The 26,391-nt window shown below is 46.5% G+C and overlaps 1 protein-coding gene across 1 annotated transcript in view; it reads right to left on the reverse strand.

Moving 5' to 3' along the window:
* Positions 1–2,289: 2,289 nt before the first annotated feature.
* SCAPER (S-phase cyclin A associated protein in the ER) overlaps positions 2,290–26,391 on the reverse strand; it is a 150,729-nt gene continuing 126,627 nt past the window's right edge. Inside the window, exons 28-32 of the mRNA XM_084268038.1 lie at positions 25,213–25,450; positions 22,027–22,176; positions 7,093–7,284; positions 4,364–4,415; positions 2,290–2,760 (exon numbers count right to left, since the gene is read on the reverse strand). Coding sequence (XP_084124164.1) covers positions 2,666–2,760; positions 4,364–4,415; positions 7,093–7,284; positions 22,027–22,176; positions 25,213–25,450 — 727 coding nt within the window. The 3' untranslated portion in view covers positions 2,290–2,665. The remainder of the gene's footprint in view (positions 2,761–4,363; positions 4,416–7,092; positions 7,285–22,026; positions 22,177–25,212; positions 25,451–26,391) is intronic.

Raw genomic sequence — 26,391 nt, forward strand, 5'->3', positions numbered from 1 at the left:
GGCGGCCCGGCCGCCCGCCGCCGCGGGACTTCCGCATGCCTGCGCTCCCTGCATGAGACACCCGGCCCCGGGCCGCTCCCAGAGCGCCGGACAAACGCCTTTGTTTTTTAATTATTCGTATTTAAAAACAAACAAAAAAAATCTTACTGACGGCCAAAAAAGCACCGGGATCCTCGCTGCCTTCACCAGACCGGAGAAAGAGCCCCCCGCGCTGGTTATTTCGTTATTTTTGTTTATTTTCCCTGCGGATTTCGATGTTTCTTTTCCCCAAAGAAACGCGGATTTCCCCGGTGACTGGTTGCCTCGCCCGCCGCTTGCGCCGGGGACGGTTTTTCTTCCCTCTTTGGAAGGGAAAAGAAAGGAAAAAAAAAACCCCTGAAACCCAATCAACAAAACCAACCGAACAAAAGGGGGAGAGACTCCCCCGGCGTGCGCGCCTTTCCGCGGCGCCGCGCCGTCCAGCCTCATCTCACGCCGATGCCTCGCTCGGGCCGCGGCACCCGGCCCCGCACGATCGCTGGAAAAACGGGACACGAAAACGAGACTTTTTAACGGGAAAACCAGTACTAATAATGTTAAGTTATCAGTGGACGGAGGACGGATTGTTTGAGCCTTTAACGAACAAAAGTAAGTTATTGTTATTTATTGTCAGAGTCAGCGATTGAATAGTGGGATTAAATATTTTGGACTTAATAAAAAAAAGAGGGAAAAAGAAAAGGAAAGGATTGAAAGAAAAAAAAAACCAAACTAAAACAAAAGAGGGGCGGGAGGGCGGCGGACGGACTCCCCGTGCGCGGAGCCGCTGGGTCGGGGAGCGGAGCGGGTCGGGACGCGAGTCGGGACGGGTGCGGGTCGGGCTCTGCCGACACAGCCTCCCCGCACCGCGCTAATCGGCTTTCCCGAGCGGGGCCTCTTATTTATAGCCGCGGAGGAGGAGCGCGGGTTTCCCTTTCGAAGCAGCCCCCCGCGCTCGGCCGGGTCGTGCCCGCACCTGCCGCGGTGCACGGCCGCCTCACCTCTTCCCCGGGGGGGCGGCGGCGACTCGGTCGCGGGGGCTCCCCGGGGCGGCGGCGGCGACGAGGCGAGGCGTCCCCCCGCGCGTATTTATTCCCCCGTCTAGACGCAGGCGGCGGCGCCTTATCTGCCTTTGGCATCACCTGGGAGAGCGGCGGGGCTGCAGTGGCTCCCGCTCCCTCCCCGTTACATGGGCGGGAACGCAGGCCCGGGCAGCCTTAAACCACGGCGAGCACGGCACACACATCCTCGGCCCCATCTCCGGGCCCGCTCCCTCTCAAAGCGGAGGGGGGAGCTGGGCTCTACTCGAGCCCGCTGGGCTGCAAGGGGACGGGCAGCACGTCGCCGGGGCGGGGACGGCTTCACCGCCCCAGAGGGGCTGAGGACGCGGCTATGCGGGAACCGGGCTCCCCGGGCGAGCTGCCCATCCGCGGCTGCCGTCGGAGCGCACGGAGCAAGTCCGGTCAGCCGGGCACGCGCTGGCGGGAGAGGCAAAGGGGCCGCTTCAGCCAGGGGCTCCTCTGCTGCCGCCGCGGCGTGTGCCCCCCGCCCCCCGGCCCGAGCACAGGTGGGAAGGGGATCTCCTGCCTCAACCCCGCCGCGGGGCCCTCGCAGTTACCTGGCTCCGTCCGGCTCGGGTTTCAGCTCCCCAGCGCTCTCCCGGGCCTATCTCGAAGCGAGCTGTTTCCATCACCTGGGAGCGGGGCGGCCCGAGTCGCAAAGTCGCTTCCTCAGCGGGCGGCCGGAGAGCCCGAGTCTCCGCGAATGCCCCGCTCCCCCTTCGGGCAGCGAGGCGGGACGGGCGGGTCGGAACTACCGGCGGTGGTGGCGGCTCAGGTGCGGGCCGGGGCCGATGAGGGAGGGCGCCGTCGAGAGGGGACGGTCCCGGTAACCTCCCTCTGCCCCGCCGCCGCCTCATCCTCTGAGGCAGCCTCGCGTCAGGGGAGTCCCGCGCTCCTTTAACCGCCGCCGGCGCGCGGACCGCGCGCAGCAGCAGCCGCCGCCGGGGCCTCGGGGCACGCGCGGGTGTGCTGGCAAGGACCCGCGTGCCGCGGCGCGTGGGGTTCCGCGGGGCCGGCGCACGCGGCCCAACCGCCCCCCCCCATTCCCGTCCCCCCCCGAGCTTTCCTCGGCCCCAAACCTGCCCCCATGTCCTCTTCTGCCGGGCGAGCCGGCCCCGGGGGGCTGCGGTGCATCAGCCTGCCCGCGGTAAGGCAGCGCCCGGCGCAAGGCACAAGTCCGGCTCTGGGCACAATAAGTTACTTTATTACACGAGCTATGGAACGGCGCTCCCCGGCTTGCCACCCCCCTCCGGCAGCGAGCGCCCGCACCGCCTCACGGGGCAGCAGAACGCACCCGCACCGTGTCACAAGGCAGAGAGCGCCCACAGTGCGTCACGGGGCGACAGAGCGCGCCCGCACCCCCTCCCCAGGAAACGGGAACGAAACAAACGCCAAATTATCAAAATTACAAAACGGAGCCTTGGCGGTATCTACAGCGGCGAGGGTATAAATAGTGCAAACCGCGCATCTACACAGCGTCGAGGAGTTTGGGAGTATCAAAAACTTCTTGGAGCGGCCTTTTAAGGCAGGGAGGCAGCAGGATCGGGCAGCGCGGTGTCGGCGGGGAGCCTGAAACCCAACACAGCGCTTTATTTTTTCAAGAAGAACTGGCGAGCTTCTTCCCAGGCCTGCCGGGGGAATCGGTTGGACAGCTCAAGGTAATCTTGAGAGTTGAAAAATTTTTCTGTTGAAGACAGAACATAAAGTTACTAAGTTATTCTCTCTTAACAGCAATAAAACAAGACTAATGAATGTGCAGCCGATTCTGGATCCTTCAAGTCATTTACTCCCCTCCCCCCGGCAAAACAAAACCCCTCTCAGCTCAGGGGTGACAGCACTGTGGAGCTCCGGACATCGAGGTTTGGCATTCAGAAGCGGGGCAGAGGGCTCTGAGGAGCAAAGGTTCTGAAGCTTCTGGATCAGGCTCCCCGCTTTACCCATTTGGCCACGACAGTCTTTTCCCATTGTCTGTTCTCGGGACGATTCAGCCCCGCTCAAGTTGGGGCATTGTGGCTGCTCTCTGCTCCCCACTTCATGTCCCACAACGGGCAGCAGAGGAGTTTTGCCCCCCCTCCTCCTCCTTCCCCCAAAGCTCAATTACAAATGCCAACTCTTACTCCTAGGAGTAACTGGTGGTGACGTGAACGGGACTTACACACGCGTGCACGGGTTTACGGGGTGCCGCGCTCTCCAGTTTTCTCCCAAGCAGCGGCATTGCTCTCCGCTGGGGTTTGCTGGGGACAGCGTCCTTCGCACGCAAGGGATAGATGGGGTAAAAATAATCCCCCTCCCGCTGTTATTAAAGGCAGTTGGGTGGGTTTTTTGGTTTTTTTTTTTTGCAAGTGGGGAATGTTTAGAAATCACACTCGCATGTCACCACATAGTCAGCTTTGTTTAAAAGTTCATTCGGTTTCAACAGCGAAAATAAAAAGCAGTTTTCCACTTGGACTGGAGATGTTTCTCCAGCAGATTCTCATGCAAACACAATCCTGGAAAGTTTCTGCTGCAGACACTGCACGAAGCTGCTTCAGACTAAGAGGTATAATGTTGACAGTAAGAATCGCCGTGAATTTATGGTCATTTTGTATTTGAGAATTTATTTTTAAACACGAAGCTTACGTTTTAGGCCTCGAACTGCTCATCTCCTGCCAAACATTCAGCAAAAGGGTGCTGGATTTCTGCTTGCTGTTGGGGAGAAACGACTGCCCGAGCGGCGTATGCAAAAACACGGCCGACTCCAGGCCAGATTCCCCGTTGGCACACTTGAATTTCAGACATGTTTAACAACCAAGAGCCGTCTTTGCTGAGAGTCTTTCAAACCTTTAGCCTCAAGAGGTTAACTGCATTTTACACAATATTTACACCAACCCAAGGGGACAGAGAGGGGGGGAATAATCCCAACTCTCCTGCACTCTGACAAACTTCACAGGCTAATTACAGGACAGTATTTTTTACTAAGTTTTGGCTCCCCCGGTGTTACGGGCATGGCTGCGTGGCTTCTGCAACCTCAAACTGTTCAGGGTAGCCTTTGGGACAGCTCATTAAATATGTGCACGCTGTAGTAGTGGCATTTAGTACAGATTAACAGGCTGAATCCCTGATGAGCAGCGCACAGGAAGATGTGCATGTTCAGGTCAAAAGCCTCTGCCCGAGCTGTAAAATCATTCTGCCATTTTCTATATTTCTTTAATCCTGATGGAGGTTTGTAACATTAAAATTGCAGGAAAATACAGTATCTATACGTTTTGCTACCCAGATGCTACCAGTACATTTCACTGCAGACATACCCCGCTGCTGAGATAACTGATTCTCCGGTTGGCCTGAACTCTGCGCAAAATCCTATGGGGTTGGAAAAAAAAAAAAGGCATCAGGTTTTCCAATCTTACAGCCGAGGAATTAAAACAACATTTCTAAGTCTTTGCACCGCTCAAAAATACCAACACTTCAAGAAATCTGGAAATTAAAAAAACCCTCTGAGGCTTGTTCATTACATACCGTCAGAGAATACTGCCAGCACTTAAATATAGCATAGATTTTTATACCTTTAATTTAAAGCTTTTTTTGGAAAAAAAAAATTCCCCAAAAGCCCCCCACCCCAGAAGAAGACAAATAACAAAATTTCTAATGCACAGGATAAACCTCCAAGTTTTGGTATCTTCACAGGAAATAGTGATCGTGACTTGTAACCGAAGAGAACATTTACTATAGTTGCATTTCTTACAAGCAAACGGGGCTTTCGAACTCCGCTCCCGACTCCTAATACCCCTCTTCCAAAATTCTTGGCTCATCCCTATTTCATGGGCTGTGCTTCCCAACACTCTGGAAGCCCAAGTGCCATTTTTTTCTGCAGCTGTGACAAACTCTGGCCAGTGCTGCAGCCAGCTGTGTGGCCAGTGGAGCTGTGTGGCCAGGGAGCTGCGCTTCACAGCGATACGCAATCCCTGCTGCTGCGTCCTCCGGAGCCAGCGAGGGAGGACACTGTCTTCGCTCGGAGCAACCTCGGGTTATGCAAGCCGTCTGCCCAAGTGCAGAGAGGGCGTTCAGGATCCTGTCTTTTGTTCCGGGATTTGGGAGAAGAGACGGCGTTATGTGCCGTAAGATGGACTATTTAGCAAATCACAGATGCTCCTAAATGTTTTTTAATTATTTCAGCACATCTAGACACAGAAGTAACAAAAGGAAAAGGGATGATGCAAACTTCAGAGGAGAGAAATTAATCTCTTGGTGGGGAGGTGTAACGTGGGTCGTCGTAAAATCCAGCAATCGTCTCCCTTGGACTTAAGGCTGCACAGGTCTGACACACTGTATTTAAGTGTTATATCTGTACACACCACCAAGCTCTTACGTAAACGCGACTTCTTTTTGCATTCCCTGGCACAGGAGGAATCTCATTTTCTAGTCGCGGGGAAACATTTTACAGTCTCTCCCAAACCTTCCACTGAAGCAGAGGAGAGATTTGCTTGACAAACAGCAGAGTTGAAACAGAAGGATGGAGGAAAGGCTCTTCTGCGCACACGGGTATTGGAGCAATCCCTGGTTCCCTCCGGAATCGCTCCGCGTGTATGTGCAGCATGGGGGGATTTGATTTTCTAATGGTTCAAACACTCCAGTACCGGTGAAGTCAGCAAAGACGTGACACTTTATGGCACGGAAGGAGCATCCATGTTTTAATATGACGCTTTTCGTAAAAGCCTGGAGGGGTAGGACGCGGTCTCAGCCTCTGACACATACCTCTAATCAGAAATCAAATTAATAATGGTGACCCCTGTAAATATACTTACATTTTGCTGTAGCTACTAGGGATTTAAATGCCACTCTCTCTCTCAGCACAGAAACCAAGGTAAATAACCTTAACCATTCATACACGGAACACTCTCCTTCACGCTCATGGTTTTTTTTGGCTGAAAAAAACCCCAAAACTGAGCTTGCTGCATTTACTCATAGTGCTCGAATTATTTTTTGCCACTGCAACTTCTGCACTGAAATCTGCAGTTTCCCTCTAACGAAATCAAAGGCGAATTACAGCTTTGCAGTTAAGCAAAAGCTCATTACTACATGGCAACATTTTTAATAGTAAGTTCCTTTTTTTTTTTAAATTTTTAAAACTGCTATGCAATTACTTTAGCATTAAAAGGATAAAAAGTAGTTGCGCTCAGGAGTTTGCTGTTACATTAAGACTTGTAGTAAATATTTAGTTCTTCTGCCTTCTCTCCCCAGTCCGTGTAGTTTACCCCTGGAGTAGCTGCAAAGTATTAGGGAAAAGAGTCTGACTAACCTTGCTGTATCAACAACAGTAACTTTCAGGTGACTGATACAGAGTTACTGGGGTCCTGAAAGGATATTATACTTTAATAGCAGAGTGTTTATGAAAACTGCATTCATTCTTGGAAACAGTCAATAAAACGTATGGCAAACAGGAGGCATGCGTAAAATCTGATACATCGAGCCCAGCACGTAAATTTAGAGAAAGGGAACAAAAATACTGTAAATCCTTATTCAAAACAGCATTGGTGGCTTACTGTCAAAAATAAAGGCTGCAAGATTAGACCGGTAACATATGTTCCCTGTATTTTCCGCATAAAATATATACACTTCTGTCCTCCCTGTAAATCTGCTGTCCCCGGTATACAACTGTACGTTTGTATGTAAACACATTAATACACCCATTTCAGATCCCTGCAGTCGTCTTGAAAAAATAAATATTTTAAGAATTGTCTCCCAAGAGCAGGATCTACATCAAATCTCACCAGCAAATCCAATAATTTTAAGGAAAACTGGACTGTGCTTGTGACAGCGAGCACCTGAACTGCTGGGTAACCTTTTAGCGTCCTAAGACGCCTCAAGTACAGGCATAATCTGTGGTTTGAGAAGAGCTGCAGAGATTCTTCAAGCACTTCAGGGCTGTTTACTTGTTTTACTCAAGTCAGATGATTTCCATACACAGAGCAAAGGCGAGAAAAGCCGCTGCGCCGCAGCAGCCCCACGCACCGCTGCTGGGTTTAACTGCGATAGCTACCTGAATGAAGGTGGCGAGTAACACGCAACTCATCTCCTGCTCCAGGATGATCTTGTTCTGAGGGTTATTGTAACAAGCAGCAATTAGCGAAGGGAAGAGCACTTTGATTAAACGAGGATCACTGAAATACTGGAAAGGCAACTGGCAGAGTTTTTGCAGCACCGTGGGGTGACGGCCAGACTGTACAATGATCTGAAAATACAAACGTAAGAGAGTTAAAACACGTGGTCTGTATCTTCTCTTCCTGTTAACCGCCAAGGGCGTTGAAGTCATGCTAAAAAAATGAGCTCATGAGTAAATACTAAAAATAAAGCTTATAATGTTTAGTCCAAATAACTTCTGGTTTAGAGTGCAAGTAGTATTTTTACTGGAGAGGAACACAAAGAATATAAGGCTGCGGAATGTCTTTTTCCTGCATCGCCCAAAATGAGAGTAAGTAAACGAGAAGGGGGTTAAGCTGCAGACTGCAATTAAACAGATCATTTAATATCTTTATTCAAAAGACACAGGACTTTCCAGCAAAGAGACTATCCTAACTTAGAGCTAGGAAACCCAAAAAAACAACCCCCGCCATTTGAAAGACACGCTCGCTGTGTTAGGAAAAAAAAAAACAACCCTACCCAAAAACCATCAAGGAAGAGATGACTGGGACTGTAAAAATCCTCCCAAAGCTCAACCATCCCTTACTGGAGTGCTCTGGGGCAATTAAATAGGACCCTGTTTCAGGGTAGCTGTCTGCCACGCATTCTCAGGCACCAAAAAGAAAAAGGTGATTGTAAGCTGGGCGGCAAGGAGTTTCAGTAAGGAGAGACTCAGAAAGATCCTCCCATCTGTATTTCTTATCTGGGTTTCTATCAGTGCCATTGACTCTAAAAGGAGAATTGTTTAGATAAATGGGACTGTTGTCATGAAGCAGGCTAAGTTTACAACTGTGTACATCAGAAGAAATAAGGCAATGCTATTACTAGTCACCCACAAAGGAACCTTTCCAATTTACTTGATATTCTTATAAAGTCTTTGTGATAAACTAAAAAAGAAAAAAAAATAGTAAATGCCCAAATCGGATCTGTTCCAAGTCATCTCGATTAGACAATTCCAGTAGGGAAGCACTGTCTGCCCCAAAGCTGGCTTTCTGGCAGGGGAGGAGGACGCTCCCGTAAGGTTAGGTCACTGTAAAACCTGGGGTCACGACTGTAAATTGTACTTGGAAAAACACAATTTTACAGGTACACACCCAGACAAGTCTGCATTCAAATTAAAACCAGAAGGACAGAAAGAAGCGGTTGGGACCACAGGAACATAAATTACAGGGATTTACAAGTTTTCAAAGCGGTTTTAACAATACCTTCAGAGCGCTCTCAGCTGATAATGCGCTTCGGTTTAAAAACAAGAGCAACAAAGTGGTAGTTTGCTTCCCCCCACCCCCCAACCCCCCCAGTTCACCAGCCAAAAAACCATGGAAAACCTTTCAAAATAAGGGCATCAAGACATTTCTACCAGTAAAGACAGGAGGAATTTTTAAAAGATCACCCCACACATGACAATTAAGCATACATTCAGACCTGGCTCTGAGGAAAAGCTTTGGAACTGTTCTGAACCCAATTGCTGGCTACCACCGGCAGCAAGAGGGTGCCTTAAATTATCTGGAGCCGTTATTACATAGATCTGTGGTTTTCTACGGTAAGTTCTGCAGCGAGAAAGTATTTACAATCAATCATAACTGTACTAAAATAACTACAATTGGTATTTCTGATCCAGGACAGAACAATAAAACTCCCACCTTTAATGGCTACTGTAGAACAACAAAACTCCATGGAAGAGGTGAGGGAAAAGAAGTTTTTGGGACTTGATTTTTTTATTTCACACTTCACTTCCTTTCCCTGTTCTAAAAATGCCACGGATAATTAGCAAACTCACCAAACGAGCGGTGCAGGTACCTGGGTAGCTTCCACTGAATTATTATTTCATTACCGTTTTCTTTTCAACTTTTTACTACTATGACTTTATCAATGTGAAAGATAGGAAGGGATACATGAGCGCTGCTCACTGGTTTAATCTGGTATTTATCACATGTGGGATCAATCCAGTGATTTCAGCTCACTGCAGTAATGCAGCTGCTAAACCCGATACACTGTATTATGTACTCCGAGGAGGAAAAAAAAAACCCTTTAAAAAAAATCATGAGTCACCCCTTACTGGAAACAACCCCGAGCAAATAAACCTCTAACAGAGCATGTCTTCCTTCGGAATGATTCCCAGGGAGTGTCACAGGCCTGGAATACTCCTCTTACAAACTGCCCAAACCCGACACACAAACCCCTTCCTGAAATCCCGCGCGGAAAGCTTGCTTTTCCTCCTGCTGCATACTGGAATCCAGGGAAAGCTTGCTTTTCCTCTTGCTGCATACTGGAATCCAGACCCGTTCACCCAGAATTAGCTTTTCCTGTGGCACTCTCTCTAGCCTGAAAGTCAGATAGGCCTGTCAAATATAACAAGATCCTAATTAAATCCCCGCAGTTCTGTAGGGCCGGGCATTTAAGCACCTGCTGAACTTCAGATAGATGCCTGTGTTCCATTAATACTTGCTTGCAGTTTGCTGTTTCCGAATTGAGACCCACCAAATCAGTACAAGCTACTTTACTGTTTTTTTTTTTTCTATGCAGAGCAAGCAACTCACACTGTTTCCTACATTTCATGAAAAACATTTTGCTCACTCTCAAAATGTACAGATACTCACACAGCTTTATTGGTTTTGCCTATGCCCAGCCTAAATCAACTCCAAAGATGTACCTACTTATCTTATTTTTGGCCCAACACAGTAACCATGAGAATAATCCCTCAAGTCCCAAACTACACGCACTTAAGGCAGCAAGTTTCTGAAATGCTCTTTCATGATAAATCTATTTTTCCCTTGTGCTACCAGCCTGCCTCAAGACTGACACACCTCGGGGCAGAGCACCCTGTTGCAGAGCATGGTGATGGCTCGGGGTAGCACACCGTGTCAGCGGCACTGCCGGCCCTCAGCGTAAAAGCCTGATGAAAATGAGAGGCTGGAGCATCTTACATCGTTTCACTGCACTGAACTGAGGCAACCTGGACGCTGCGTGAGCGGACTGTTAGCATGGCTGCGCAACATATCCCCTTCTGAGATCTGATGTCACCTTTAACCTCAGAGCACTGAAGAAAACAGTTCTTCCTCCGTGGTCTCTGTCTAGATCCCTGCTCTGCTACACCGCACAGCCTGCGCCTACTGAATCCGTGCTAGCTGACTGTCCAGCACAATGACTGATGTGATGACCTGCAGGAACTTTTTCCCCAAGTGACACCTTCCAAGGTTGCCCATCAGTTATCTTCTGTCATTCCCCCCACCGTTTACAGCCTTCTGCAGGTCCCGCTAATTTGCTTAATCTCCACTAGCCAGAGGGTCAGGCTCTCTCCCCTGCCCTACCAGGCAACCCCCACGCTCCGCACTCCCAACTGCAATAACCGTCCTCATCTACTGCACTGGTATTTCCAAAGTTCATCACACAGGAAAGCATGATTTCCCATTTCCCAAGTTGCTACACAGAATCCGCTCTTTCCTCGGGTTTACCTGGGCCGATACTCACTGTGCAGCGCGCTGCTTGCCCATTTGCTGCAATCCTTCTGGCAGCCAAAGTCTGAAGCAGCATACGAGTTAGTCTTTCAAAACAGACTGCAGTGACAAAAGCCAGCAGCATGCCACACAGCACTTGAGCATTAAAAAAAGGACAATCAATCATAAAAAAAATGTAAAGGCTCCTTGTGGTATGGAACAGTAATAAAGTTGTGAGAGGAATTCATCATTTTGCTGGGAGACGAGGCTTCCACATCACTTTGGTGGTGTCTGGTGACAGACCTGAGTGGACTGCTTGAAGGATATTCCATCCAGGATTCTGCATCTCTTCCTTGAATTCCCACCAGGACACCTCCAGCAGCCTTCCTCTCCTGCTACTGGTGCCTGGCATCCTGCTACAGAAATGTCCCCAGGGCTGAAGGCCAGAAGCCATATGGACCTGAGTAACCTGGGTACTGTTTTCCTTCAGGGAGAAAAGAGAATGCCGCGGCTCATTTCCTTTTTCTGTGAAGCTCCACGGACCCCAAAATAACTTGCAAGAACGAGAATGATGACAGTGCAGTTCCTTTCCTTGTTTGCAAGGGCAGGGAGGTAATCGCTGGCGTATGCCAAGAGAGATGAGACCTACCATGGGAAAGACATCGTGCTGACGGCCACGTAACTCTGGTAACCGTACATGTTTGTCTTTCACTTAATCTTGCTCTACAACCCTTCTATCGTGAATGAAAACTGCAACTGCTTTCCAACACATACACATGGATTTTTTGTCAAAGCAGGGGCCTAAAATCTTTGTAACTAACAGGATCCCGATCTTCTGACTGACACAGAGCTGGTACAGAACGTGCCAGCAGGCACCTGTCAAAATCTTACCCATTCAATGCTTCATTTTACATGAAAAGTGAAGCAAGAATCCTCTAGTCTCTGAAACTTCGTCTTCCTAATGAGGTAACTGAGATTATAAGCATCTTCTAAAGAATAAAGAGGAGTTTCATTGAGAAAGCTGAAACATTGGCCAGAAAGTTGAGCAATGACTGCAGGTAAAACACTGAGCAAAGCCAAGCTGGATTGAACAGGTAATTAATGAACTTGTGTCACTCACATGTCCTAACGAGACACATAATGTAAGGGCACGCGACTACTTTTTCAAGAACTACTACGTGGTTTCATCAAGCTGCCTTGTGAAGATTTCAAGTTCTTTTAACTAGGGAGTAGCATTTTTGGTGACAAGGTGAATTCCTACTTGTTCCCAAGTTGTAAACACATGCATTTTATCTATGTAAAACATTTGAGAACAAGAGAAACTAACTGAATTTAGAACTTTGCCTGCAACCTTCCAGGCATCTAAAGAGGATTGCCACCATGCATGTATGATAAATATTGTCAGACATTGTATTACAAGTAACCAAAAAAAAAGGTTCTGTCTCAGACCAAGAACTTTTTCGCTCCTTGTGTAGTACACAAAGTTACTCCAGGATTACTGCTGAGTGGAAGGGCTGATTTTTAGAGCAATATTTAGTCTAGTTCTATTGATGGATTTAGATCTTCTCGTTTCACTTGGACATTTGCAGCTCTGGAAAGGCATCATTCACATCAGTTATTTCTGCCCATACATACCATAAAAACACTGGAATTATCTTGCAGAGAGCCTAATTAATTTTCTGGTTAGGAGGAACAGAGAGCCAGCAGCAAACTTTTTGTCTGTGCAAAGGCAAAATAAAGAACTGAGAAGTGCGTATTCAATCGATTCAGAAAGCCACATTCTCAATGAACTGAAGAGAATCATGATAGTATAAACCAATCACAATCACTGGCTGTATGGAGGTTATCCATACATTTCAAAAGCTACAAGACATTTGCGTGTGCCTACAATGACGATATGCACTGCTCTGTTCAGTTATCTCCTCAAAGGCTGCTTCCTCCCCACCCTTCCCAACAAAATAACAATTAAAAACACCTCACCACAGTATTCCAGGTTAAACGTGAGCGGCTCTAAGCCCAGCAAGAAGCTGGTCTCCTCCAAATAGTTTGGGAGCAGCCCAGCTCCTGAGCTCAAGCCCACAATAGGCGATGTTTTCTGGTCAAAGCAGCTTCCCTAGCTATCAAAGGACATGCACTTGCTATGAGACACTGGCCTCGTCCGTTTGGGCACAGCAATAATCCACTGTTCAGTGGTGCTGTAGGCATAGGGCTGAGGAATGCTGCCGGTGCCAGCCCCTGGAGATCCACAGGGTATACACAAGAGTCCTCAACCCCCGGGCTAGCTCAGGAACGTGGACATGCACCTCCACCATTTGTGGGAGACACGAAGTGGTTACAGGAAAATACAGTAGAATTGTAAGTTCCTGAAGCAAAACCTTCCTCAGCTCTGAGAGAGAAAAAGCCTAATGAAACAGCGTACTCCAGCGTTACTTATAAACACAAATGGCAAGTAGCACAGTGAGCTGAATTACCTTTCCAAAAAAGCATCCTCCTCAATGGATTTTCCTTTTATTTTTATGAAATGAAGCATTAAAATGCCCTCTTCTACTTGACTGTGCTCTTCCACTGTGATGTAAGTCATGGCCAGATGCAATTTTCCTAGAAGGACTCTGACTAAAAAGCTAATGGATCTCCAAGGGGCACTCCCTGCCGCTCCCATCATCTCATCTGACCGACAGCTCCAAACTTGAACATGGCCACTATAAAAATTTGGGTCTTACAATTGTACTGTTGATAGGGGAACAGATAATGTTTCTTTTCTATTTATTTATCATTTACATTAATGTCAATTCCAGTTTGGACAAACAACTAACAACTTTACTGAACAGGTGCTGTGCATCTGATCTCTGTAACTACAGTATTCCATCACACAGTTAAACACTTTTGTTTGATGTCAGGTTATTTATAGCTCTGTAAAAGAAATAAGTCTCTATATTAGTAGACCAGAGTTTCTCTTCAAAGTTAGATCTGCATTATTTCTTTGCCTCTATGTAAACAGATCTCATCCTGCTAGTATTTAATCAGCAGAATATGTCACCACTCAGGCTCTTCTTCTGTTTTCAGGTCAAGCTCTTTTCTTCCCCTTCTGCAAACTCTGCTATTGGCAAGGCTCCGAGCAAAGAACGCCCGACGCTCCTAACATCATGGGGGACTGGAGCACCATCTCCACGCACAACAACGCGCTGCAATGCTGCGTTCGAATCTTGAAATAGGAATTTTGTCTATTTGAAAAATCCCAGTGTTTATTTTCTTCACATCACATGGAAGCTTTCCGAGAGAAGATAAGAGACTTGGGAAAGAACATCAGTCTTCCTATAAAGCACATTGTGAGTGTGGTCCCTTTAGAGCTAGAGCTGTGGTTGAAGCACACAGACCTGGTGGTGCTTTGCTTATACGCGGCAAAGAAAAGAATGACCTGAGCCGTTTTTGTGGGATCACCCTGAGCCGTTTGAGCATTCAGGATTTGCATTCAGTGGCAAATACAAGCAGAACGATGCAGCAAAGATGTAAAAATGGTTATCAAAAGCAATGCTGCGGGGAAAGCTAGAGAGAGAACTTTTTTATACAAAGCTCTTTGAACACCATCACCCAAAATGACAAGTCATCTTAGTTATAACAAATGAAGCATATCCAGACTAAATTCAGCAATAAAGGAATACATAATGTTAAAAGATAATATATATAATATTAAATATTTAATAGATAACATGAAACACATAGTGTAATAGATAAGCCCTGTTACGATAAGATGAAAGGAGACTGGCAACAATTCCAGCATGTGTCAAGGTTAGGTGTGAATTGAACATGCACCCAAGCTACAGGAGTAAGCCGGTGCCTGAGCCCCAAAGGTACTGAGGAAAAGGTGAGCTTGAAATATGACAGCATTTTAGCACTTCACATATTAACGTAAAAATACTCATTTCAACACGTGAGTCTGCTCTCGTGCTTACTGTTAATCATGTACTTCAGCACCTTGTTAAATCAGGGGGAGTCGCTGTTTTCTGGAAAACACTAAGCTTTGTTGTTTCCAAAATAACGCTAACAGCAGATTTATACCTTCAAGTATTGGCCTCATGATTTTTATCAGCGTTATTATCAAATAAAAAACTCCATCTGCTGTGTCTCAAACCCTCAGAGCACCGAAATGATGAGAATTCGCCCCTGTAGCCCTGCACTACCTTTGAAGAACGATCTTCACCCTTGGGTAAATTACATCTCCGGCTCTGACAATGTACCCACAGCCTGTAAGTTTAAGCTGCTGCTTTGGGTGTGAGTCTCTACTCATTTCCAGGGATGAAACTCCATCGATGTGAAAGAAGGATTCTCGATTTAAAAAAGCCGCGGGGCCTTAGTCAAGAGAAGTTCAAACAGACTCTGGGCAGAGGTTTCTGCCATCACCCTTGAAAACAGAGCTAGTTTGAGTCACAATCCCCCGAAGGTGTGAACAATTGAAATATTACAGTCTAAACCACATCAAATCATCTCATGTCGCTCTTCAAAAGCAAGAGTTTTCTGTCACCCTCCAAGACCCCACTCGCCACCAAGCTATAGAGTCTTCGAATTTTTTTTGTCTTCTGGCTTCCACAATAAATGCAAAGGGTTTGTGAGACTATCTGATCATCAGCTAAAAAGAGCACGAAACATTGAGCCACTGGCCATGTTGTGGAGCTGGCTGAGGAAAAGCTTCAAACAAAGAGCAAGGAAATGTAACTTTTCTGCCCTGAAAACTGTGCTGCAATTTACCCATTACTGAGGGGAAAGGAAGACGAACAACATTTTCCATAGCGCTCACTTTGCAAGATTTAATGCGCTGTGTTTTTGCTTTATGTTTCAGTATCGCTTCAATCAAGTGTTACTTGAGCTGAACATGCTGAAATGGACTTGGGAGACTTCTCTGGGCCCCTCACAGGCTCTCCCACCCTTCAGAGCAGCATCCAAGTGCTTGGAACAACTGTCAACTGCCCAAGCCTAAAGCTGTGAACACAGAGCAGGCTGGCGACCTCTCCGCGTGGGGCCAGCGATGGCGGGGACGCTCACTGGGGGTCTGCAGGGACTTGGAAAGCTTCAGAGTTCATGGGAGAAGTACAGGGAGTTCCCTCACAGATGAGGCGAGACAGACAATAGCTTGCTAGGCCCTGATTAAATATTTGCAGGCTTTAGACTTTGTTTTAAATTTCTGTGTGAAATTCAATTCTCATGAAAAGGAGAGACCGACAGGCCGGGTGGGAACAAGGCGGGGCGAAGGCAGACGTTGTGTCAGCCTCCATGGCCATCTCCGCCAGCGGGATCTACACCGGCCAAACCCATAACGTTCCAGGCCCAGGTCTGAGCCGAGAAGAAACTGCTTGTTAAAGCAGGATTATGCCAAACTCTCTGGTGGTTTTTTGATGTGGACATAGGGTCACTGGGATTTAAACTTAGACTACCAAGCTCCTTTTTGTCCCGACCCAGGAATAAGATTAGAATGTCTCTCTCTGGAGGCAGCATTAGCCAATTGCGCTCTCTGTCTCCAAGCTTTAGTTACCGACTGTATTTTCGGATGGCTGAAAGTACTGCCCTTAAAACATGTAGGGAGCTACGTTTTTGTGCTTACAGGTTAAGGATAAGGCAGGAAGATAAATCCAGGTGCATTCATTTCTCACAGTAATTCCCATACGCTCTCTCTTCAGCCAGCCATCCTGAACTGAAACTAGATACACCTGCTTTCACGTTAAGTCTTTGCCCATACTAAATTACCTTCCCCACAGCTCCCCCCCAAAAAAATAAGGGAAAAAAAATTACAGGGTGCATTTTAGAATGTCAGAAACAAAACCACAATGTGTGAAATACACAGTCACACACACTTCTGCTGTGTTCTATCTGCTTTGTCGTTTATCATCCTTAAAAAAGGGTCATCAGAAAGCTCAAATAATAACAAAGGCGTCTGACAAATTTCATAAGAGGCCTCCACACTTGTCACCGACTGCCTTGCCAGGAATGCCACCTTGGATGAAGACACTGGTTCACTGGAGTGAATGCAGGGGCTCCGAGCACGTACGGCTGATAGGGAAAAAGCATGTGTTACAGATCCAGATGCACTGGGTCCATCTTAACTCGGGGACTTTAAGCTTTGGGGGGCTGCTTTGTTCACAAGCTGAAGTGCCCTAAAAGGGATCCAGGACTATGACTTCACAGGAACTATCACTTGCCAAATGCAGCCACTGTGCGGCATTTACCCGGTGTATGCAAAGCTTGATGAGGCTGTGGCGTTCTTGTGCTGATGATTATTTTTTGGTTTGGGTGGTTTTTAAGGTTTAAAGGACTAAACAAACAATCTCAACATGGAATCCATACTCTAAAAATCCCTCCTCCGAAAACAGACTAACATCAGCATCATGTAATTTCAGGTACTGTTTACTTACAAATGTGGACATTAACTATACAGCAACTACCAATCCCTGCACCTTCACTCCTTCGCTTTATATTCCAGAACGCCACCTACCAGATCACCCCATAGCCCCAAACCCAACGTGAATAATGAACATTTAATGACTGTCACTAGTAAACAACCCCTATGCAAACTCTACATCACGTTTCATAGCCATTCTTCCACCCTTTCCTGTCCACTTCTGATTTTCCCAGTTTTTCTATTTAAAAAGCCTTTTCCTTTCCTCACACAAGCACTGGAGGACACTGGCTGCAGGCTGAAACTCGATATGCACTAGCACTGTCACAAGCACAAAATAACTTCCCTGCACAGGTAACTTTTAAGCTGACGTCACTCCGTGGGTGTCCTGGCCACCCAGCAGTGTCTGTCACTGCAGTCAGGATATACGTCATGCACATACTGTGGGATGAACCACACTGCTATTTTAGGACAGAAGTAAGACCTGCCACATGAAAAGATGCTAAAAAGAAAGAAGATGAAAAGATAAGCTGATCATTTAGCAAAAAAGGGAAAGGCCAGTCTCAGGATGGAGCCTCTCTCAGGGGCTGCCAATCTACCCTGCTCTCTCTGTGCTGGGAACCAGCCATCCGTTCCATGGCCGTTTCAGAGCTGTGCTTACCACACAGCGACACAGGCTTGCGGAACTGGAAGAGGAACTTTTGGGGATGAAATCCCTTCTGTAAAAACATGTGGTTTGTGTATCTGAGGGGGGTTTTTATTCTAAAAGGAGTTTTTACTTCTGTCTACAAACCCTGATCGCAGAGCTCTGATTCTGAAAGCTGCATAGCTCTTTGACAGAGACACTGTGCTGCACTCTGGTAATAATACGGTTGAGTTCAAGGACTGAGACAGTTCTGTATCCTACCGATCCCAAAAGTTGCCGAGATTTCTTCTAGAACACTCCAGAGTGTGTCTCAGCAGAGAAATCAAGTTATTTCTGTTTAAATAAAAGTTATTTCTGTTTTATTACGCAGCAAGACCAATGGACAAAGAAACTTCTTTTGCAGCCTGTCAGGCAAATCCTGAGCCTGAAGATCTGATTTGCGATGAATCTTCAAATGAAAAATTCTCCCTAACTGCAAGGAGCGTGGAAAGATTTCTATTCCCCACATGGCAATGTGAAAGAAGCCAAATCATCTGTCACTCACCTTAATTTAATTACATGGCCACACTCAATTATCCAATATAATATGCAAATGAGCTGAGTTGACAGCACATGCTAATTATATTCATTATAATAATTAAATCAAACAATGAAGGGGAATAAAAATGTAATGAAATAGAAGGATACTTTTAATTAACATGAACACTTTAATTAGAAACTGCAATCCCACAGTCTGATAGAGTAAGATCGGCTTATTCAAAGATTGGACATTATTTTTATTACACAGTTTGGTCAGTTTTACACATCTGTCCTTAGTACCATGGGACCTGTTTCCCTACGTTAATAGATTAAATGCTGCCCAACAGAGGAGAATCAGTTTCCTTGATCATACGTCATGCAAAGCAGATGCCTAATAAAGCCGAGCTCGGCTAGAGCCAGATTACAGAAACCCAACTTGTGAAACAAAGGCCGTCTAACTCTGTAGTAAACAGAATTTCACGTGCCGATGCAAATCAGACAGCGCAGTTTAGGCCTGATAAATGATGTTAAAGCATTTAAAATACTAAAGAAACACTCCTGGCACTTTCAGATTTTCAGTTTCCTAACTGCTTGGTTTCCCCAGTGACAGCAGCTACCACCAAAAAGCTTCACGAACATTAAAATACGGAAAAAGGAAAGGAGCATTACTAATATATTATATGTGGGCAGAGTCAGCAAAATCACAGCCTTTTAAAAATAAACAGAGCGAGCACTATCAAAACACTCAGGAATGCGTTCCTCGGGAATCCACTGTCCTCATCGCTCCTCAGCGGAATCACTCGGGCCCGGCCCAAAAGCCAGCGCTGGTGAGAGTGCTAACTGGGACCCCAGCCACTGGCTGTGTGGGAGTAGGACCCACCACGGGGCCCTCCTTGTGTCTGGGGCTCCTGGAAACCGCAGGGAAATATGAAATGAAGATGTACAAGAGGAAAGAATTTTCCTTTTTCATTTGGTACTCGACTAAATGTAGAGTTTTACAGATAGTGTGGTAACACCAGACAAACCTGTGATGCGAAAACAACCGGCACATGAAGACTCTTGGAAGATTTTCTTCTACACGTGTGAAATATTTAGGGAATTGGCCTTTTATTATTTTGACTGCATAGCGACAATAATTCACTTGCTTAAATCACAGAACTACTACAGAAGGTCAATGGCGAGGTTGACAGGCTGTAAAATTCCCTTTTTAGAAATCTATCTATTCTGCAAACTAGGAAAGTGCAAGTTTTTTGAATAATTCATACCTTCCCCCCCTCCCCTTTATTCCAGTACGCTGCTTTGGCTATTTATCTGCATGGGGGCAGACAAAGGAATCGGAAGAGGCATGCTGAAAACTCCAAATAACTATCTGTTCTTTTTTTTTTTTGAGAGTTGAAAAGAATTAAAACATATAAAGGTTTCTAATGAGGAATACAAAAGTAGAGAGAGGAAGAGACTTCTTTAAACTACAAACATTTCCCAGCAAATGTACATTTGAGTGCAAGAGTAACGCAGTGCTGCTCTGAAATACACCAGTGCTGGGCTCCTTTAAAGTTTGCTCAAATACCAAGAAAAAAGAGCAATCAGACTCTGCGGAAATTTGTTTTGTAGCCTAAGCCTGGTGTATCTATTTTTATTATGCTGTTCTTTCCAGCACTTCAAGCCCAATATTTGGAAGCTTTTACAGTGAGACCATTTTTTTATTTTTAGTAGGACTCTGCAGATGATCGGCAACAGAAGGAAAAAACTGGGAGCTTGTAACAGTGAAAAAAACAACCCCAACAAACTGAACTATGACCAAATGAATAGCAAGCACTTCCCTTTCCATGAGCGGTGTCATCGCATCTTCACTGGAAATCGCAACGCTGGAGGTAACACCCGTGAGCAAGTCTCACTGCCTGTCTAAAAGCGAAAGGAAAACTCCTTCCTCGCACTAAAGAACCCCTCCCTGCGCTTTGTGAGTACCCAAGTGAGCAACGCTCCGGCTTTGCAAGATTATTTATTTTTAAGCAAACTAAGATCTGCTTCCTCCATTAAATGCTTATCAAATAGGAGTACCAGAAATTAAATATAGAACAATAGTAAATGAAAGCTCTTGAGAGAGTAGCAGCAAGGCAAAGCACCGTACAACACTGCTGTTGGTGTATGAGAAGTACTGACCTACCGCGGCCGTTTTACCAGTGACCTAAACTTCCCTCTGAGCCACAGGAGCCACCTTTCCATCCTGAGAGTTAACCCAGTCCGAGGGTAGATTAGTGACGGCCCCGACCCCAAGCGCACCGGCTGAAGACTCCACGATGCTGCAGAGCCGCCAGCCGGGAAGCCTGCCCGCAGACCGACGCATTCTGCACGTCCTTAGTCTCTCGACCGCCTGCCAGCAGCCCCCGTAGCCAGCTGCTGCCATGGCACGGTGCCTGCTCGCCACGGCCGGACCTTCGCCCCAGGACAGGAGTGCTGAACAGCGATGGGGGCTATGGACTAACCGGCAGCGCTGGTAGGAAATCCCTCTTCTGTGCTATTTCTGGCACACGTTTATAGTTGGAAGTCCTCCGTGCAATGAATCACATCTGTTTATACTTGTGTGCCAGAAAAGAAATTTTTAAACTGCAGAGAAAAGACAACATTGCTTGCTGGCACTTCTGGGCGTCCGTGCGACCCGGCGGGAGCAGCGGCAAGCAGAACATGGCAGTGCTATCGCAGGGATTTTCAAAATGATCCTATTAAATAGGATCCACTGCCCAAGTGGATGAGATTGTACAGGGTAGGAAGTCTGCAGGAACCTCCCTCTGGCTGTGGCCGAAGCCACGGCAATATGGGTATGTAATTATATAATATTTCTGACAGCACTGTCAGCTTTAAGATATTATAATGTTCCAGTTCTACCCCATAACTGTGAGAGCATTATCGGACAGCTTTCCTACGAACCTTGGCTGACAAGCTGTAACACTTAACACCCCGCTCTTCTGCCTAACCAAGGGCACTAAGCTCTGCACCCCAAACCCCTACCCCAAAGGTTGAGCAGAGCCAGGAACCAGGCAGAGCACAAGAGATGTAAATTGACAAAACCTAGCATTCAACTCACTCGTACCGAGATGCAGGCACCGTAACACAAATGCTACACATCTGGAGTCAGGTTCTTGGTCGCAAAAATAAAGAGCTGGTGCCAACGTCTGCCCTGTCCAACACACTGTGAGCAAAGTCAGAGGTTTTTAAGACTAAATATTTGAAATAGATTGGAAGTGCCGTGTCTGGGTTATTTTATCAGCTAGTATGAGAGGTCTGAACCCACTGACAAAACACGGACAACAATCAAGAAAGCTACAGGGGAATTTCCACCGTTTTGTTCAACAAGAGAATCTGGTTTACTGCTAAAAAGATGCAAGGAAAAGAACAGCTTAAACTTTGGCAGGTGCTCTGGCTGCCAGGGAGATGGCCACATTGGCCTCTGAGGCCACGTCTTCACAGCAGACCGGCTCACTTGGCTTTAAATAGGTTTTTGGGTACCACGGTTGCCTGATCAAATTAACTTGGAATTAAAAATATCAGTTGCTAAGTCTGTCCTGGCAGTGAGTAAGGCTAGCTGAAATCAATGCAGCAGCAGCAGCATCACTGTCTACGTAAGACGACGGAGTTCGCTTACCGCAGCATAAAATTAATGGGTTTGTGTTAAGATGCAACTTCAGTTTCGCTTTGTGCGCGCAGGAATGACAAGCGCTGTAAAGGCAACGCTGAGGGGGATTAGCTTTCTTGAGGGATCCGTGACTAAATGTGTGCTTGATAACTTCTGATCCCATTTTCCATTTGCCTTACCTGATTATCTGTGTTGTTTACAGTAAAATAGCCCACACAAATAATGACTTCGTGCAGCAATCCTTCACAGGTATGCTGGGAACAGTACCACAGCAGAGAGCTGATAATATGCCGGAATGCCAGGGACAGTCCTTCAGCACCCACGATAGACTGAAAAACAAAAAGCCAAGAAACAGAAATTACAGTGGAGCAGTATGCTACAGACGTTGTGTGAACCACACAGACAGCGACTGCACCCTTTTCTTTTTGTTTCTGCAAAGCAGTGACTCCGTTCTTTGTCATGGTGACTTTGGGAGGACAGATGCAGTGCTCTCCTTTCAGTAACTTCTCCCTTATGGCTGGACTGTAACATTAAAAGCTGTAAAAATCGGAATAAATTCAAATTTTCAAGGGACACAGGGAAAAATTGGAATCAGTGTAGCATTAGGCTGACCATACGTTCCAGGAAAATGAAATGCTACGAGTATTTCTTAGTAACAAGCAAAAGAAACCAAACTATCTTCATTTCTGCAAAAAAGCAAAACGTATTTCTCATTAATAACTCCAGCTCTGGACAGAACACCAAGATTAATAGCAAATAATGCCTTTTCAAACATTCCCAAGAGTTAGAAACATCCAAAAGGAGAGAACGCTCAGCTGCAAAGCTTCCTGGGATGCTTTTGAGGAGTAGGCAAATCGCTGTAACGTGGAGCTTCAGAATTAGATTTTATCTGCGCAGCCTACAGCCTCTATTTAATAAACATGTCAAACAGACAGAACGACACAAGGTCAAAGGGGAAAGCTGAAGCACAAGGAATGAGCGTGACAGTCTACTAACTCTAATGAAACCGCAAGGCGGGCCTGTGAGAAAGTCTCTTCCCTTCCAGAGTTCTCTGGATTTTATGCCTCGCAGCCCGCCTGAAGTTCATATATGTAAATCCCGGCCTGGAGATGGGTTTAGCACACCCCAAATCCACCCAGCCGAAGCGGGATCCTCGGTGACTAAGCCACACTCGGCTGTGGTCCCCTCGTGAACCACGAGCCTTCTGCTAAGGTAGTTTATTTTCTGAATTTAACGCCTGCTCCAGCCACCATTTACTGCTTTACATCATGTAAATGTCACGGTCTTCGGTCCACCCTTATTTAATTAGTGCTGTCCACGCACACCATGACCCAGCACTCCGGGTTTAACCTTTCCCGATAACAACAGGTCAAAGGGCACCAGAGTTTGTGTATAAAAGTTAAACCAATTTTTCAAGGAAACTATGCTTCCTTTTTAGCCAGAATTAATATCAGCTCAGGATCCTGCGCTGTTTCTCACTACCATCTTTCAATTGTTTAGACTGTCAAATTAAATGAAATATATACCCATGAGCCATCTGTGCTAACACAAACTCTAGACCGCCAGACCTCTTCTGTTAATCAAAGCCTCTATTCTATAGTCCCACCACGACGTGATGAAACTATTCCTCAGAGATATTCATCGCTCAGTACCTAAAACATGCTTTACCCCTCCACTGTCTGCCTGCTGGCTGCGCTCCGCGAGGTCAGAACGGACAGAACTGGGGCACTGGGAGTTTTGATGTGACACTGACAAACCACATCACTATACTGGGAGGGAGAGCTGCCGAGACTACGCAGGTGTGTCTGTCCATCATGAACATCATTGGCAAGGCAGCTGAGCGGATACCGCCCGAGCGGAGCCCTTTGCGGGAGAACAGAATGAAATCATTCCCGCTGGTTGGGTTTGCACCACCCTTCAGCCAGGAACTACCATCTAGCACAGCGTTACGTGGAAGGAACTAACGCAGACCAGAGGATTCGGGAATTGAAGCCGATGGTTTGTTACATATGCTCAGATGCAAGGGTGGTTTGTGGAGGGATAAATGCACACAGCATTAAGTAGAAACTCGTATTTTACAAATTAATAGTGGCTTCTTCAGATACTGGGGAGCTGCTCATGAGCCCGGGCAGGTTGTGTAGGTCCCGCCCCCAAGTTGGAACTGTCCCAGTTCAAGTCTCACTCTGACATAAACCTGTAGTATCCACACATCCAGCCTCAAATCCCGAGCAAGTGAACAAGCTGCAGAAGAACACTACTTGGACACACTGTGACTTACAGAAACAAATGGGAGTGAACAGTGTGTCTAACAACTGTTTTCCATTGAACTCAGTACATATATTGTTCCTGTGCCCCAGTAAAAAAAACCCAACCAACCCAGTACCCTGCCTGGATCCTGCAACCGCATCTGTACAGATGTGCTGCTACACGCAAACTGCTTGTTGCTGCTATCAGAGATACTAAGTGTAGGAAACATCCAAGTCCAGAAAAATGAATGGGAGGAGACTTACACCTTATGCTTACTTCTTCACTCGTGCAAAGCTCTAGCTGAGTTTAATGCATTTCAGATGGAGCGCGTGGTACAACTTCCATACCAATTAAAAGCGACAGGAACCCATTCTGATGGACCGCGTAAGATCGATGCTGCCAAATGTGTTTTGCAAAGGAAAGTAAGTTTTATGTTAACACTACAACAGCTCTGCCAATTTATGTGGGAAATAAATCCACTGCTATTCATATTTCTTTGTATGGCAAAATGATTCTTTTCCACTAAAATCTGTTCACAGAAAGAGGGAGGGAAAGACTTGTGTTCCTAAGGCTCGATGTGATCTATTTTTGAGGGTTTTGGGGAATAAAAATTATGAAAAGTGAAATTTCCGATTTTCAGTCAGTAAAATATTACTCAGTTTAAAAAAAGAAAAGCTATTAAGTGATTTTCAGCTTTGGCTGTACAATCTGAATGCAAGAGGGTGCTGAAAGCACTAGAAATGTCACCTGTGGTTATAATCAAAGCAAGTCCTTTCACATTAAAAAAGGGTGAAACTTCAGGCTTTTCACCAAGGTTGGGTTTTTCTCTTACATGTTTGGGACTTATTTAAAGTGTACTACGCTTACAGTGAGGTCCTGTGAGTAGAAAAAGTAGTGGAAGCAATTTGGCATCGTGCACAGTCCAGATCTTCACTTCTTCCTTAACTTCATTTGCCACGGCTATACAGTGGGAATGAAAATAATGAGCAATTTTAAGCATGAAAACACCCTAAACAAGTTCCTTCAATAACTCCAATCTTAAGGCAAAACTTAGTCCAAAAGTATATGCAGTATGGAACGTTTTCACACGAAGCAAGAAGTTTTCAAAGCTGTGTTACCTGAAAGGCTGGTAGATCAAGAATAGCAAAGCTATTGAAGAACCGCAAGCTCTGAATGGCCACCTGGACCGTGTTCGCTGCGTAGCTGTCTTTGGGGCTTGCTGTGTTCGGGTCTGAGATCGTCCCGTGGAAAAGAACGCAGTACAGCATGTGGAGGACTCCCACAAGATCCGTAGACTGCAGAGCAGCTGTTAATCCCGTGGGGTCCTGCCGGGCATTGTCAAATATGTTCCAGGATCTGTCAAAGAAACATTGAGCTGCCTGAGGATACCGGCACACAGTGCGAACGCTCGCCCAGGACGTGGCGCTTTAAGAAGCCAAACGTTAGCAATCCTGGAAACTGCCTAGAAGGAAAAAAAACCTGGAGCCTAACGTGTGGAGAAACCACGCTTCCAGAAATGCTTTCAACGAGCCGGGCAGCATGTCCCGCTCTCTCTAACTCCAGTGCAGCTGGATCTTTAAATACCTCTCTGTGTACTGGTGCCTTGGCTCCCCAAATGGGTTTGTGGTACCGGTGCAAGACACACAGAAGTCTGACAGCATTAAAGCTGGAAGCCTGGGGCACTTGAGGGGCTCCATGAGAGCTCTGTCTTGGGTCAGCAGCCTCCACCCAGCTTTATTTCTCACAATGGCAGTGGGCAGAGGTGGGAGAAGTCCCCAGAGCCTCTTGGTACCTCAGGGACAGGCTGCAGGCACCGGAACAAACTGCCTACTTAAAGGAGCAAAGTAAGTTCCTAGTACCAGACGATCTTAATCAAAATTGTTCTGCGGGAATATAAGAATGAAGTGTTCGAGCAGTTAACAAAACACACTGCTGCTTATTTCAGTCAGATGTCATTACGGGAGACTGAACGGTAGCAAAGCACAAAGCAGAATGAAACGATGGAGACAAACCAGCACAGCTTGTGGAAGTGGAAACTTGGTTTCTTTTGGGCATGTTCACAAAGTAATGAGAGAGGGCTTTCGGCTACTTTGGGTACCGGGACAGAGGGGCAAATACCTCAGAATGCCCTCTCCCTTTCATGTTCCAACTTTCATCATCCCTCCATGACTGGTACCACTAGGAGTATCTCTGCCCAGTCTCTTTGCAGCCCTGATCCTGGGGGAACAGGATAGAACAGTGGGTTGCACACAACTTACTCTGCTCGCACCCCTCCACTGCCATAACCATTGGCTCCC

Source organism: Gallinula chloropus (genome assembly GCF_964237585.1).
Source record: "Gallinula chloropus genome assembly, chromosome: 9".
NCBI lineage: Eukaryota > Metazoa > Chordata > Aves > Gruiformes > Rallidae > Gallinula > Gallinula chloropus.